The following is a 15,106-nucleotide window of genomic DNA, read 5'->3' as shown; positions in this document are numbered from 1 at the left end:
GTGTGTGTGTTTTAAGTTTTCTAGAAGCCACATTAAAAAAGGCTAAAGGAAGCAGGTGAAATTAATGTTAATATGTTTTAACTCTATGTGCACATTATTATGATTATAGTATGTAAGTAATAAAATTATTAGTTATTTTACATTTCTTGAAAATTCAATGTGTATTTCGTACTTATGGTACATTTCATTTGAGGCCAGCCACATTGCAATGCTCTGTAACCACATGGGGCTAGTGGCTCCTGTATTGAAAAGTGAAGATCAAGAGAACAACTAACATTGATTTTAGTATTTTTCATTATTATAAATTTAGAATCTCTAAAGAGCCCAAATTCTGTGTTTTTTTTAACAAGAGTCCTGTTCTTTGAAAGTATTTTTAATATTTTAAATTATTGCCCCATGGTAATTTTGTTTGTTTTTCCAATCCTAGAAAACCAGTTTTACTTTTAGTATTTTGAATATTGTTATAGGACTACTCTATCTCTTAGCAAAATGATATTCAAAGTTTTTCAATTTCAATCGACCAACAATAGTGTACTGACATAGATTATTTATAAGTAGTACAGTAAATACATAATATAGTTATATATTTTTTTAATGAGTGAGCTAGTTGCTTAGTTGTATATTTAGTTAGTTTTACATACTTACCTTATTACTAATACATTATGTTTATATTAAGATATTTAACAAAACCAATAGTTCTGTGTGAGCATAATATATATTTATTTTTATTGAATTAGATACAAACACTGTTCACATAGTTTTTAAACTGTGGTAAAAGTAATTTTGGGGAAGTATTGACATTCTATAAAAATTGAAATAGTTATAAATTGACATAGATCAACATAGCCGAGAGTAATTGGATTATAGGCTTAATAGCAAGAAATAACCTAAAGGTTATATGATTTTCATATTCCCATAGAGTTACCAGTGTGTGTGCTTAGCTGGTTGGGAAGGAAGTTTTTGTGAACAAGAATCCAATGACTGCAAAATGAATCCTTGTAAGAATAATTCCACCTGTACTGACCTTTACAATAGCTATCGGTGAGTAATGTGTTTATAATTTTCTTCATGAAATCACTTGGAGTGTTCGTGTCTTTGGGATAATTCCAGAGATTATTTTCACTTTGTATCCATTAATTAAAAAAATGATCTCAAGATGATCAGCCATTTTCTGACAAGATAGCGTCAACGTTCATTTGAAATTTGTGTCAAAAGTCGTAAATAATATTAAACTTGGAAATGCAATGTCCAAATCTGACACATGTTACAAATGCCTTCACTTCTTCAAAACATGCCTTTGTCATCTCTATGTTGTTTTGGATCTCTCCGTGCAAAATGGTTGCCACAAATGACTTGTTAATGGGTCTACTGAATTAAAACTTTCAGTTTATTACCCAGAGATTATCATGAATTTGGATTACTTTAGTCAAATTATTGATGAATTTTACATTAATTACTCCACATATCCCATAATCCAATTGTATTAGTTTTAGATGAGAAACCTGAAGAAGCTCTAAGTAGAAATTCTGAGTAGTTATTACTATGATTTGAAACATTTAGTAACCAGATAATATTGGTAAAAAATAGCTTTTATCCTTTAACTTGTTAAGGTGTAGAGTGTAGAGAACTATACACAAGGTCTCTCAAGCAAAACCAGGTTTAGTGTAACTAGAATGATTTTCTTCTTGTCACAGAATCAGATTAATTGAATATATATATATTTAGGTGATCATTTTCTCAGGGAAAAATCAAAATGATTTCAGAGTGTCCTCTAAAATAACTTGTACTGGGGCGCCTGGGTGGCTCAGTCGGTTAAGCATCCGACTTCGGCTCAGATCATGTTCTCACGGTCCGTGGGTTCGAGCCCCGCGTCGGGCTCTGTGCTGACAGCTCAGAGCCTGGAGCCTGTTTCAGATTCTGTGTCTCCCTCTTTCTCTGACCCTCCCCTGTTCATGCTCTGTCTCTGTCTCAAAAATAAATAAATGTTAAAAAAATTTTTAAATAACTTGTACACTATTCCTCATTTTTGGTGACTGAAATGGGACATAAGATCCAGAGTGATCAACAATAGGCAGTTTATTTCCTTTAAAGGCAATTCTGAAATAATCTGGCAATAGTTTGATTTATATTTCAATGACAGTAAGAGAAAAAATTAACAATTTTATTAATGTAGAAAAACTCACAATGGTATCAGTTGACACTAGTTTAAAATATGTAAAAATGTAAAAAACCAGAGCTACTTTTTGTGACATTATCAATTTTTAAAATTGACATATCATCATAAATTAATATTAACTGGCTTTCCTTCTATATAGTAGGAGAAACAATCAACTTTTGTTGAACTAGGAAAGAAAAACTTCCCATAGTTTCTATGCTTATTTTACTTTTCTTAAATGATTCTTTTTATTATAACCTACAAGTTATGATATACTATATATACATATATATATAAACACATATATGTATCAAAATTCTGATATATGCTTTTTAGCATTCAGCTTTTTATGTAATTCCTAACGATAATTTGTTTACGCATTTGTGTATGTGTGTACTTACTGTCAATCACCTCCAGACAAACACCAGCAGGAACATACCTGTAGTTGAAAAAGTTGGGTTTATAACTCATTGCCATAAGGGAGAACACACACCATTTAAATCCATGTAGCATTTCAGTAAAAGGATGCTGGAAGGACTTATAGGTTTGAGTTTGTGAAATATAACTTTGAAGAGGGTTTACAAAAGTTGGCCTTTGGCCTGGATAAGGAGACTGTCAGGAAGTGGGAAGAATTACCTACATTCATAATAAATCTTACCTAGAAGAAATGAAGACTGGACAGAGTGAAAGCTAAAATTTATAGAGACAGCAACCATTTATATGAACCATGATAGGAGAATGCTTGGCCATTCCTGTGGTTTAGATGGTATTCAAGTTTTTGTCACCATTTAGATATGATTGTGGGGTAGGCTTGTCTTTGTAATGATTAATCAGGGTAGTGGAGTAACTTTGTCTCATTTTGATGTTCTGTGAAATTGTCTGTTGAAATGTTCACCAGGAGAACACCAATATCTACCTGTAAACCTGCTTATAGTGCCTGACTAGCTCCTGGGTACCCTGGATGTTAGTTTTTGCTTTCTCATTCCCAAAATACATTATCATATAGACGTGCAGAAAAAAATGTATATGTATGTGTGTATTTATATGAAATCTGTGACTTATGTTTGTCCACCTATTTGTCCAAAATACCAGAGTGAGAATAAATATTAATTATCCAACATGATAATACTTTTATTTAGGTAATTGCTATTTGCTATTTAAGATAGACATCTTGAAGATCTAAAACAAAACAAGCAACAAAGTTTATGAGGCTTAATTAAAATACATTTTAATATTCATGAGACACAATCAGTCTTTCTAGATAACTTTGACACCACTAATTGTGAACTCTTAATGACTTAAATTTATAAATGTATCAGAAGACATTGCCACTTAACACAAACTCATACAGTCATTTTATCATTCCTCAGATTTTGATAGATTATCCATTTGGGGTTTGGTTTTCTCTTCGTTTTCTAGTTTTAAGGTGAATGGTTCCATCATTGAATTGAGGTCTCTGTTCTTTTTTAATACAGGGTTTACAGCTGTAAATTTCACTCTAAGCATTGGTATCATTATATCTCATATTTTTTGACGTTTTGTGTCTCTCAAAATAATTTCCTAATTTCCCATGTGATTTATCCTTTGGCTCACTGGTTTTGTTAAACTTTCACTTATTTGTGAATTCCCTAGATTTCTCTTGATCTTGATTTCTACTTTTATTATGGTAAGAAAACTTATTTTGTGTGAGTTAAATCTTTTAAAATTTACTGAGGCATATATTATAACCTAACATATATTCTATAAGTACTTGAAAAAAGTGTGTATTCCACTTTAGCTGGAATGTTCTATAGGAGTCTTTTAGGCATAGCTGGTTTATATCTTAATCAAGTCTTCTATATCCTATATCTTATGCGATTTTTTTCTATTATAGAGTTAAAGTTTGCAATTGTTATTGTTTACCTGTTATTGGCTAATTTAATATTGTTTATCCATTTAATCTGCCATATTTTGCTTCATTTACCTAAGTTAGATCTTAAGGCTCTAGGATCTAATTGTTAGATCTTACTGATGGATTTAAATATTTATAAAATGTCCTTCTTTGTCTTGAGTAACATTTTTTTGTCTTAAAGTGTATTTTGCCTGATATTAGTATAGCTGCCTCAGCCCTTTGTTTATTATTGATGGAATAGTGTATATTTTCTGACTTTTTAGTTTTAACCTATTTGTGACTTTGAATATAAAGCTTGTCTTTTATAGGTAGGATATAATTTGACTGTTTTTAAAAATCCACTCTGTCAATCTCTACCCTTATTGGAATGTCTCCTTAGGTTACATTTAACATTACTAATGAAATAAAGTTTATATGTGTAGTTTCTTTTTTTTAATATGTTATATTTTTGTTGTTGGTGCTGTTCCTCTTTCTCCATTATTGGCTACTCTTGCATTACTTCTTTTTCTGGTATTACACTTTAATTTCTTTTTATTTTTTACTTTGCATTTGTGCATAGTTTCTTAGTAGTTGTCCTATAGATCACAATTAACTTCTTCACTTAAAACAGTCTCCATAGTGTTAATACTGACTTAATTTCAATAGTATACAAAAACTTTGCTTCACTATAGCGTTATTCCTTCCCACATCCTTCAGGATTTTATTGATTATAAGCCCATCAACACAATGTTATAATATATTTTATGTACTGTTTTTTAAATCAGATAGGAAACAAAAAGAGGATAAGCAAAAATACATTTATACTGTTTTTATACTTGCCTATATAGTTACCATCACCAGTGCTCTGTATTTTTGTGTGTGAATTGAAATTACTGTCTAGTATCTTTTCATCTTAGCCTAAATGATTCTCTTTACTATTTCTTAAAGAGCAGATCTGCTATTGATGAATTTTCTGTTCTGTTTTATCTGGGAATGTCTTAATTTCTCCTTTAATTTAAAGGATAGCTTTAAGAGGTATAGAATTATTGGTTTACAGTCTTTTTCTTTCAGCATTTGAAGTACATCTGGACTGTATGGTTTCTGATAAGTCAACTGTTAATCTTATTGAGGATCCCTTGTGCGTAATGAATCATTTTCTCTTGATGCTGCCAAAATTCTCTCTGTCTTTTGAGGGTTGACTATCATGTGATTAGCATTATATGTCTTTAAGTTTATTTTCCCTGGAGTTCATTGATCTTCATGGGGGTGTGGATTAATAATTTTCATCAAATTTAGAAAGTTTGGGCCTTTATATCTTAAAATAGTTTATATGTCTTTTTTCTCTCTCTCTCTTCTGGTTCTAAAACTCTCACATGTGCATGTTAATGTTCTTAAGGTGTCCCACAGGTATCTGAGGCTCTTCATTTTTCCTCCTGATCTCCAGGATCAATAATCTTAATTGATTAACTTCAAATGCACTGCTTCCTTCTTCTACCAACTTAAATATGGTGATGTGCCCCTCTCATAATTTTTTTTAATTTCATTTTTTATACTTTTAACTCCAGAATTTCTATTGTGTTCTTGTTTATAATTGATATCTTTTTATATTCTCAGTTACACAAAACATCAATCTCATACATTCCTTAATCATTTAGATATGGCTTCAATTTTTCTTTGATCACAGTTATTTTGGCTAATTTAATATCTGTGTTAAGTAAATCCAATATTAAGGCTTCTTCAGGGATAATTTGTACTGGTTGCTTTATTCCTATAAATGGGTCATACTTTTCTTTCTCTGTATGACTCATCATTTTTTTATGAACACTTAACCTTTTAAATTGGCAAATCTGTAAATCACATCCTGCTTCTTCAGAGTTGTTACAGCATTTTTTATTGTATTTATTTTTTGTTTTTGCTGTTGTTTCGTGATTTTTCCAAAACAGTTAAATTTATAAATTATTTTGTCACGTGTGGCTATTCAAGTCTCAGCTTGGCTAATATAGCAGTCAATGAATGAGTTAGCAGAGACTTTTTTTATATATCCTCAAACTAGTAAGTTTTCTAGCTTTACTGAGGGACTCTGTGTGTATATGTTGAGGTATGCAGTCAACACTCAGCCAGGCATTTTCCAGTTCTGTCTTACTCTCCAGTATCTGCTTTCACGGAGGCTCAAGGTCAGTCAGAGATAAGAGATTAAGGTCTTTTCATGTGTTTCTTAGTCCTGTCCACACTTTCATTTCCCAAGAATAGGTCTACCTTTTCAAAGACCTCCATGAACATCTCATTCACCACTTTTTACCTTTAAGTATATTGGTCAGCCTCTTAGCCTTAACTGGAATCATCATTACAAGCAGCTGCAATGTTAGGCAATTACCACTGACTGTTATTAATGAATTCCCTTTATAAGGACTTTTTGAAAAGAGTAAGTTTTGAGTCAGATCAAATAAATTCTATTCCTGAAAATGGAACTTTTCCATTACCAGACCAATGAAACAGTGACATTCCTGGGAAGGATCTTTTGGGTGAGCTCTAAACCTGTAATGCCCTTCAGTGGCTGTTAGGCTGCTGATTTCACAGATGCCATAATTGCAGTGCTGTTTGTTTTCAAGTCTATTGAAGAGCTGGGGAAAGGAGGATGGGAATACTGGACGTAACCACACAAAGCTGACTAGGTTTATGAGAGTCAACCATTTTTCTTGTAGAAACACTCAGATTTTTGCAAGTCTTTTAGTTCATTTATAGAGTTCTGAGAGAGTTGATTTGATGTTATTGCCAGTGTTTTTGTTTCTTTTATGGAAGAGTAGATATTCAGAAGTCTTTCATCTATGATTACTCAAGTAATTATACCAAATTACATTTTATATTATTTATATGGGACAGAGAGAAGACAGAAACAGAGACAGAGACAGAGAAAGCATGGATTCTAGAGTTGCACTATCTAGATATAGGATATCAAGTCCTATCCTTAAAGATTAGTGTGAATTGGGTTAAGGAATTTTATTTATATCCCTAAGTTTTTTTTAATCTAGAAATTGTGAATAATAACAGTTATAATTCACAGAGTTATGATGTTAATTAAATACAATTCTGTATACAAAGTATTTAGCTCATTTATTGATGTATATTAAACTCTAAATATCATTAGCTTTTATTATTCCCAACATTGATCTTGTTTTCAAACTATATGTATGAATAAAACTAGAGCAGTATTTTATAAATGATGAATCTGTGGGATCATATTGATATCAACTCGTTTCATTTTATATATTCATGTGTAGAGCAAAGGAAGAACATTAAAAAGAGATTACATTATTCTTTGTAACTAAGGAAGAATTTAGTTAGAGTTTAGTGCTCTTTGAAGCTTTCTCACAAATTTCCACTGAACAAAAATTTCAGGGCTCTCGGTAAAAGATACAATGAATATCTTACTTCATTTTATGAAGAATCAGTCCAGAGAAAACTTAACAGAAATTGCAAGGAAGATGCTTAAATTTCATGCTTTTGAAGGAATTCACATTGTGTACCATAATGAGTGCTTAACATAGCAAATATTTTTAATAGGTCAAATGAAAATTGCATTTCATTGACTATATGCTTATATCCCTTGAGAACAAAAATGTTATGAAGATGAGTATTTGCCAGAATATCGAATCCCTTAGGTGATTTGTGTGTTCTGAGTTACTGAACTACCTATGTGTGCTCATCTCTAAACAACTGGAGTTAACATAGTTTAGTGTTTACACAGTTTCAAGACATTAAAAAGCAAAATGGGCTAGGGATGTAATTTGAATGCTGACTGCAACCTGCCTTCTGCTATTCCTGGCATGGTTTAGAATTTAACTGCCTTCTTTATTTCTGATTTTTCTTCCCCCAGAGCAGAGTCAACAGCTTTAGCTACAGATGGGGCTCTGTATGGCAGTTATTGGACCCAGATGCCACACTCTGGAACATGTTTTGCCAACAGCATCTGGCTCCTTTGCTGTCTGTGTAATTGGCATCCGTGTTGATGCTTTGGCCTGTTTTTCTTATGGACACTACAAAGTAGACTTTGAGACGACATGAAGGTTTGTTCCCAGTTGACCATATGATTTTTTTCTTTTTCTCAGTTTATAATTTGTGCAAATGCATCCTAGATGCCTTAAATTATGTAACACTATGTATTAGAACTTTTCATGCTTCTTATAAGGATATGTTTAAAAATTTTTGAATGGATATGACTAAATTTTTTTTGAAATTTAATGAGTAGAAATAAAAATCTATGTTGATCAATGTGTTTTTAACATACTGAGTGAAAATACACAAGTCTGTATATTAGATAAAGATCTGTGTTTTTTTCCTTCTTAAAAATTTTGTTTTTGTTTTGTTTACTTTGTGCAAGGAGCCCAAACTGCTAATATAAAAGTAAAATAATTACTAATATAAAAGTAAAACTGTAACAGAATTTTAATCCAGGCAATGGCAATACAATATCTGCCTTTAGCAGATGGAAGATTTTTCCGTAATGAAAAAAAAAAAGAATTTGGGGGCACCTGGCTGGCTCAGTCATTTAAGTGTCAGACTCTTGATTTCAGCTCAGGTCATAATCTCACAGTCATCAGATCTAGCCTGCGTCGGGCTCCATGCTGGTCATGGAACCCGCTTGGGATTCTCTCTCTCTCTCTCTCTCTCTCTCTCTCTCTCTCTCTCTCTCTTTCTTTCTGTCTCTCTCCCTCCCTCCCCCCACTCTGCCTCTCCCTCTCCCTCTCCTTCTCCCTGTCTCTCTCTCTTTCTGCTGCTTATGCCCTCTTTCTCTCAAAAAATCAAATCAAAACAAAACAAAAACTAGATTTTTGAACAAAATATATGTTGGTATGTAGATTTTCACCTTCTTTTTGGATAGCTGTGCCATATTTTATTTTGTGGATATAACACAGTGGCAGTTTTTAATTTTTTCCAGTATAAACTATTATTTGGGGAAATTAATTACATGTGCCTCTTTGCACACATATGTTTCTATATTTGGACATTAAATTCCTAGAATTGAAAATGCTGGATCAAAGTGTGTCAATCTTTAAGATTTAGACAGATTTTATCAAATTAATTTTATAAGCAGATTTAGTATTACATTCACATGAGCAATTAATGAAACTCTATGTACCATACACTTCTAGTTTGTATAAAATCTCTTAGTGAGGTTTTATATATGCCTGCTTTAAATATAAGAAAGCCAAGACTTGGATATTTTCAGTAGCATAAGCAAAATCACTGTGTTAGAAAAGTGCAAACCTAAATATACCAAGGTCTGTGTGACTCCAAATTCATGATTTCAGATGATTGCCAACTGGTCTTGCCTTTAATATAAAATCATACATATATTGTCACTGCCTACTCCTCAGTTTCCAAGGGAGAGCAGCCATCACTGTAGTTCCAATGAATTTATGAATGATTAAATAGTTCTCTTTCAGTGGAAAAGTTAGAAACTGACATAGTTCCAATTTCATCAAAAAAGAGTAACTCAAGGAGTAAGTAAGTGAAAGATGAATACATCTTATGAGCAATTATAACTTTACAAATAGGCTTTAGAATTTACTGATTAAGTAAAATTGCTTTCTGATAACAATAGTACAAAGGAAGGGAAGGGAAATCACTGTATTTTGTAGTTAAGGCTCTTAGGTTATATGTGGCATGGTATTATGTTATTTGAAGATAGTGATAAAGTGAAATCACATTCAAAAACCATTTTTGAATGAATAAATGAACTCTTTTATTCATTGAAGCTAGCTTGAAAGGTAAGAGGAAAGAGTTTTATTTGGCACCATGTTATTTTTCAGAATAAATCAAGTTCCTGGTTGTTTCCTACTTTCAAAAAGTCCCCCATATACACTTTGTATTATTAGTTTGTTAGGCTGGTAGTTAGTGTTCCTTACCTTCTGCTGTATCACCACAGTCTCCGCCTTCATCTTCTCATGGCATTCTTCCTATGTGCATGTCTCTGTGTTCATTTCTTCTTTTTGCTAAGACATCAGCCATACTGAATTAAGGCCCACTCTAATGACCTCACTTTAATTCGATTTCCAAAACAGGTCACTTTCTGAGGTACCGAGGGTTAACACTTTAAGATCTTAGGAAGACCCAAGGCAAATTATTATACCCTAATGTATTCTGACGACTACAGATATTAAAACATTTTATATAACCATAACCACCCAGAATTTTAAAATTTAGCATAGATATACATATAGTCTCTTGAATTTTATTTGCAAAGCTGTGTAGGAACATATTTAAAGATTATTTTTATTATATAAAACAATAGCTAGAGAAAGTATTTGCATTAGGTTATCTCATTATTTCATATAAACCTTAATAAAAGTCTAGATTAAAAATGATATCATAGGGCACCTGGGTGGCTCAGTTGGCTTAGCCGGTTAAGTGGTTAAGAATCTGACTCTTGATTTCAGTTCACATCATGATCTTATAGTTAGTGAGTTCAAGCCCCGCATCGGACTCTGCACTGACAACATGGAGTCTGCTTGGGATTCTCTCTCTTTCTCTGCCCCTACCCTACTCTCCCTCTCAAAATAAATAAGCATAAAAAATAAAATAAAATAAAATAAAATAAAATAAAATAAAATAAAATAAAATAAAATAAAATAAAATAAAATATAAAGTAAAAAGTAAAGTAAAATAAAATAAAAAAATAAAATATTATTGTCTTAGAATGGGTTTGTTGGCTTGTCTTTAACATTTGTTTTTAAAAAAAAATGTTAACGGGGTGCCTGGGTGGCTCAGTCGGTTGGGCATCTGACTTCCGCTCAGGTCATGATCTTGCAGTCTGTGAGTTCAAGCCCTATATCAGTCTCTGCACTAACAGCTCAGAGCCTGGAGCCTGTTTCAGATTATGTCTCCCTCTCTCTCTCTGTCACTCTCCTGTTCGTACTCTGCCTCTCTCTCAAAAATAAAACAAAAATAAAAAAAATAAAAAATCAATTTAAATGCTGAATTGTTTTATACAAAACCAGAGAAATCATAAAATTGAAGAAAAATGTAAAATAAAAGCAAAGCAACCCAAAAACACCCAGAAATGGTTCATTAGAAATTAATTGAGAACTACCATTGTTTGCTTCAGATGTGATGTTGCCTGTAAGAGTAATGACTATGATGGGCACAAAATGTTAAATTAAGGATTAAGGGTTTTGCTAATAAATTATTTTTTGTTGAACCATGGAAAAAAGATAGTTAACAATTGTACCAAAAGGGAAAGAATGTAAATGTTAGTCTTCTTTATGCAAAATCTGTATTTTCTTTTTTTCCTTGAATAGGTCATTAATTAGAATTTCAAGTCGTGTTCTTAAAAATAATAATAGAGTATAATCAAGTACACTAGTCCCCTGCATTTTTCTCATTTTTCTAAATAGCCTATATTCTCCTACTGTTTCTTTTTTTCACCATGGAGTAGACAGGGCAATCTTTTAAGAGAAACACCCTCTACATAAGTTACTCAATTGTTTTTAAGTTTTTTATTTTTTAATTAGAGCATAATTTACATGTAATATTATATAAATATCATACATACACAATTAAAAGAGTTTTTGCATTGTAATTACCCATGTAAAATACCACCAAAATCAAGATATAGAGCATATCCATCAATGCAGAAAATTTTCTGTCTCTTCATAGCTCATTTCTACCCTCCTTCCTCCTACTATTTATTGAACTTTCAAAAATTGTGCTTTTATAATCATCTCTGAGTAAACTATTCCAAATACCACTAATACATTTCTTTTAAGCAAAAAAAATAAACATATATTTATATGTTGTTTTTTAACAAAGGGTTTTTATAAATATTACTCATTTTCCTTTTACTATAACTATGTCCATATGATACATTGTTATTATTCCTTTTTCATTCTTGAGAAAACCAAAAGTTATATAACTCAACTGATTTTTCAATGAGATGTTATTAACAGCAGCAGTATAGAATTTAGGACCTCTCCAGAACTCAACACTTTCCATTATTTCTGATTGCCACCTGCGATTCTTCTCCCTCTCAGTGGTGAAATAACTGTTCAATGTTAGGTTTTTCCTATACTGAGGAGTCTCAATATAAATTTAATGATGAAAACTTGCATATCTATATTTATTATACAAAATTGTTTTATTCTCTATGAATTGATCATGCAGATAAATTGACAATTTTTTTCTAGTATATTGGAAACCTGTATTAGTTTTCTTCATGGTTATTTCTTTTCTTTTTAGAGGGTCATTTTCTTCAAATTAGCATAAATATCAAAGTGGCTTTGATTAGAAGTAATCCTGAACTCTCTAAAACACTATTATTTTAGTGACACTATATTGTCATTCAAAATATAGAAAAAAGACATCTTTAAGACAATATGCACTTTTACTGAATATACCTTATAATATTAAACATGCAGACATTTTACTCTGAAAATAAGATCTTTAGCAGGTTACCTAAGGTACATAATGAAAACACACCTTCATATTCCTAGATGCTTATGAGAACATTCAAATATTTAATATTATTATATTAATTATATAATTAATAATTAATTAATTAATCAATTAAAATTAATAAATAATTAAAATTTGCTGATATTTCAAATGCATGCCAGGATTCAGTAGTTTCCAAAGTAAGGAGACAGCTGATATGTAGCAAAGGCCTAAACAAAAGTTAGAAATCCATTCCATGATTTTTCTCCTAGGTCTTTGTCTAGAGCCCATTAAGTGAGCTAGTCAAAAAAAATTTTTTTTCACAAAGTTACCATGTTACCTTATGCTTTCAAAGTGCATACAGAATCAGTTTAAGAAATGTTCATTTGAACATTTCTTTATCTCCAGCAAAGCCATACTTGAAGATATGGCACATTATGTTTCCCAGTGTCCCACGTTAGAGTGAAGCATACCTTTTTTCTTTGACTTCTATATGAAAAAATATCTCTCTTCAGAGGAAAACATATGCTTTGTTTTATCAGAATTTATAATTGCCTAAATATTCTACCTATTTAGTCTTGATTTTTATTTTATTCTATTTTTTGTTTTATTTTTAATTTATTTTTATAAGCCTATTTTTTATTATTATTTTTTTCAATATATGAAATTTATTGTCAAATTGGTTTCCATACAATACCCGTGCTAATCCCAAAAGGTGCCCTCCTCAATGCCCATCACCCACCCTCCCCTCCCTCCCATCCCCCATCAACCCTCAGTTTGTTCTCAGTTTTTAAGAGTCTCTTATCCTTTGGCTCTCTCCCACTCTAACCTCTTTTTTTTTTTTTCCTTCCCCTACCCTATGGGTTTCTGTTATGTTTCTCAAGATCCACATAAGAGTGAAACCATATGATATCTGTCTTTCTCTGTATGGCTTATTTCACTTAGCATCACACTCTCCAGTTCCATCCACGTTGCTACAAAAGGCCAGATTTCATTTTTTCTCATTGCCACGTAATATTCCATTGTGTATATAAACCACAATTTCTTTATCCATTCATCAGTTGATGGACATTTAGGCTCTTTCCATAATTTGGCTATTGTTGAGAGTGCTGCATTAACATTGGGGTACAAGTGCCCCTATGCATCAGTACTCCTGTATCCCTTGGGTAAATTCCTAGCAGTGCTACTGCTGGGTCATAGGGTAGGTCTATTTTTAATTTTTTGAGGAACCTCCACACTGTTTTCCAGAGTGGCAGCACCAATTTGCATTCCCACCAACAGTGCAAGAGGGTTCCCGTTTCTCCACATCCTCGCCAGCATCTATAGTCTCCTGATTTCTTCATTTTGGCCACTCTGACTGGCGTGAGGTGATATCTGAGCATGGTTTTGATTTGTATTTCCCTGATGAGGAGCGACATTGAGCATCTTTTCATGTGCCTGTTGGCCATCCGGATGTCTTCTTTAGAGAAGTGTCTATTCATGTTTTCTACCCATTTCTTCACTGGGTTATTTGTTTTTTGGGTGTGGAGTTTGGTGAGCTCTTTATAGATTTTGGATACTAGCCCTTTGTCCGATATGTCATTTGCAAATATCTTTTCCCATTCTGTTGGTTGCCTTTTAGTTTTGTTGGTTGTTTCCTTTGCTGTGCAGAAGCTTTTTATCTTCATGAGGTCCCAGTAGTTCATTTTTGCTTTTAATTCCCTTGCCTTTGGGGATGTGTCGAGTAAGAGATTGCTACGGCTGAGGTCAGAGAGGTCTTTTCCTGCTTTCTCCTCTAGGGTTTTGATGGTTTCCTGTCTCACATTCAGGTCCTTTATCCATTTTGAGTTTATTTTTGTGAATGGTGTGAGAAAGTGGTCTAGTTTCAACCTTCTGCATGTTGCTGTCCAGTTCTCCCAGCACCATTTGTTAAAGAGGCTGTCTTTTTTCCATTGGATGTTCTTTCCTGCTTTATCAAAGATGAGTTGGCCATACGTTTGTGGGTCTAGTTCTGGGGTTTCTATTCTATTCCATTAGTCTATGTGTCTGTTTTTGTGCCAATACCATGCTGTCTTGATGGTTACAGCTTTGTAGTAGAGGCTAAAGTCTGGGATTGTGATGCCTCCTGCTTTGGTCTTCTTCTTCAAAATCACTTTGGCTATTCGGGGCCTTTTGTGGTTCCATATGAATTTTAGGATTGCTTGTTCTAGCTTCAAGAGGAATGCTGGTGCAATTTTGATAGGGATTGCATTGAATGTGTAGATAGCTTTGGGTAGTATTGACACTTTGACAATATTTATTCTTCCAATCCATGAGCACGGAATGTTTTTCCATTTCTTTATGTCTTCTTCACTTTCCTTCATAAGCTTTCTATAGTTTTCAGCATACAGATCTTTGACATCTTTGGTTAGATTTACCCCTAGGTATTTTATGCTTTTTGGTGCAATTGTGAACGGGATCAGTTTCTTTACTTGTCTTTCTGTTGCTCATTATTAGTATATAAGGACACAACTGGTTTGTGTACATTGATTTTGTATCCTGCAACTTTGCTAAATTCATGTATCAGTTCTAGCAGACTTCTGGTGGAGTCTATCAGATTTTCCATGTATAATATCATGTCATCTGCGAAAAGTGAAAGCTTGACTTCATCTTGGCCAATTTTGATGCCTTTG

At 32.6% G+C, this 15,106-nt stretch overlaps 1 protein-coding gene across 1 annotated transcript in view; it reads left to right on the top strand.

Annotated features, from left to right (window-relative positions):
* The window catches only part of EYS (eyes shut homolog), a 1,626,372-nt gene that overhangs the window by 490,014 nt on the left and 1,121,252 nt on the right, over positions 1 to 15,106 (top strand). The window contains exon 13 of the mRNA XM_047860135.1: positions 920 to 1,041. Within this exon, the coding sequence (XP_047716091.1) occupies positions 920 to 1,041 (122 nt within the window). The remainder of the gene's footprint in view (positions 1 to 919; positions 1,042 to 15,106) is intronic.

Source organism: Prionailurus viverrinus, chromosome B2 (genome assembly GCF_022837055.1).
Source record: "Prionailurus viverrinus isolate Anna chromosome B2, UM_Priviv_1.0, whole genome shotgun sequence".
Classification (NCBI taxonomy): Eukaryota; Metazoa; Chordata; class Mammalia; order Carnivora; family Felidae; genus Prionailurus; species Prionailurus viverrinus.
This window is presented reverse-complemented; position numbering and strand designations above follow the sequence as displayed.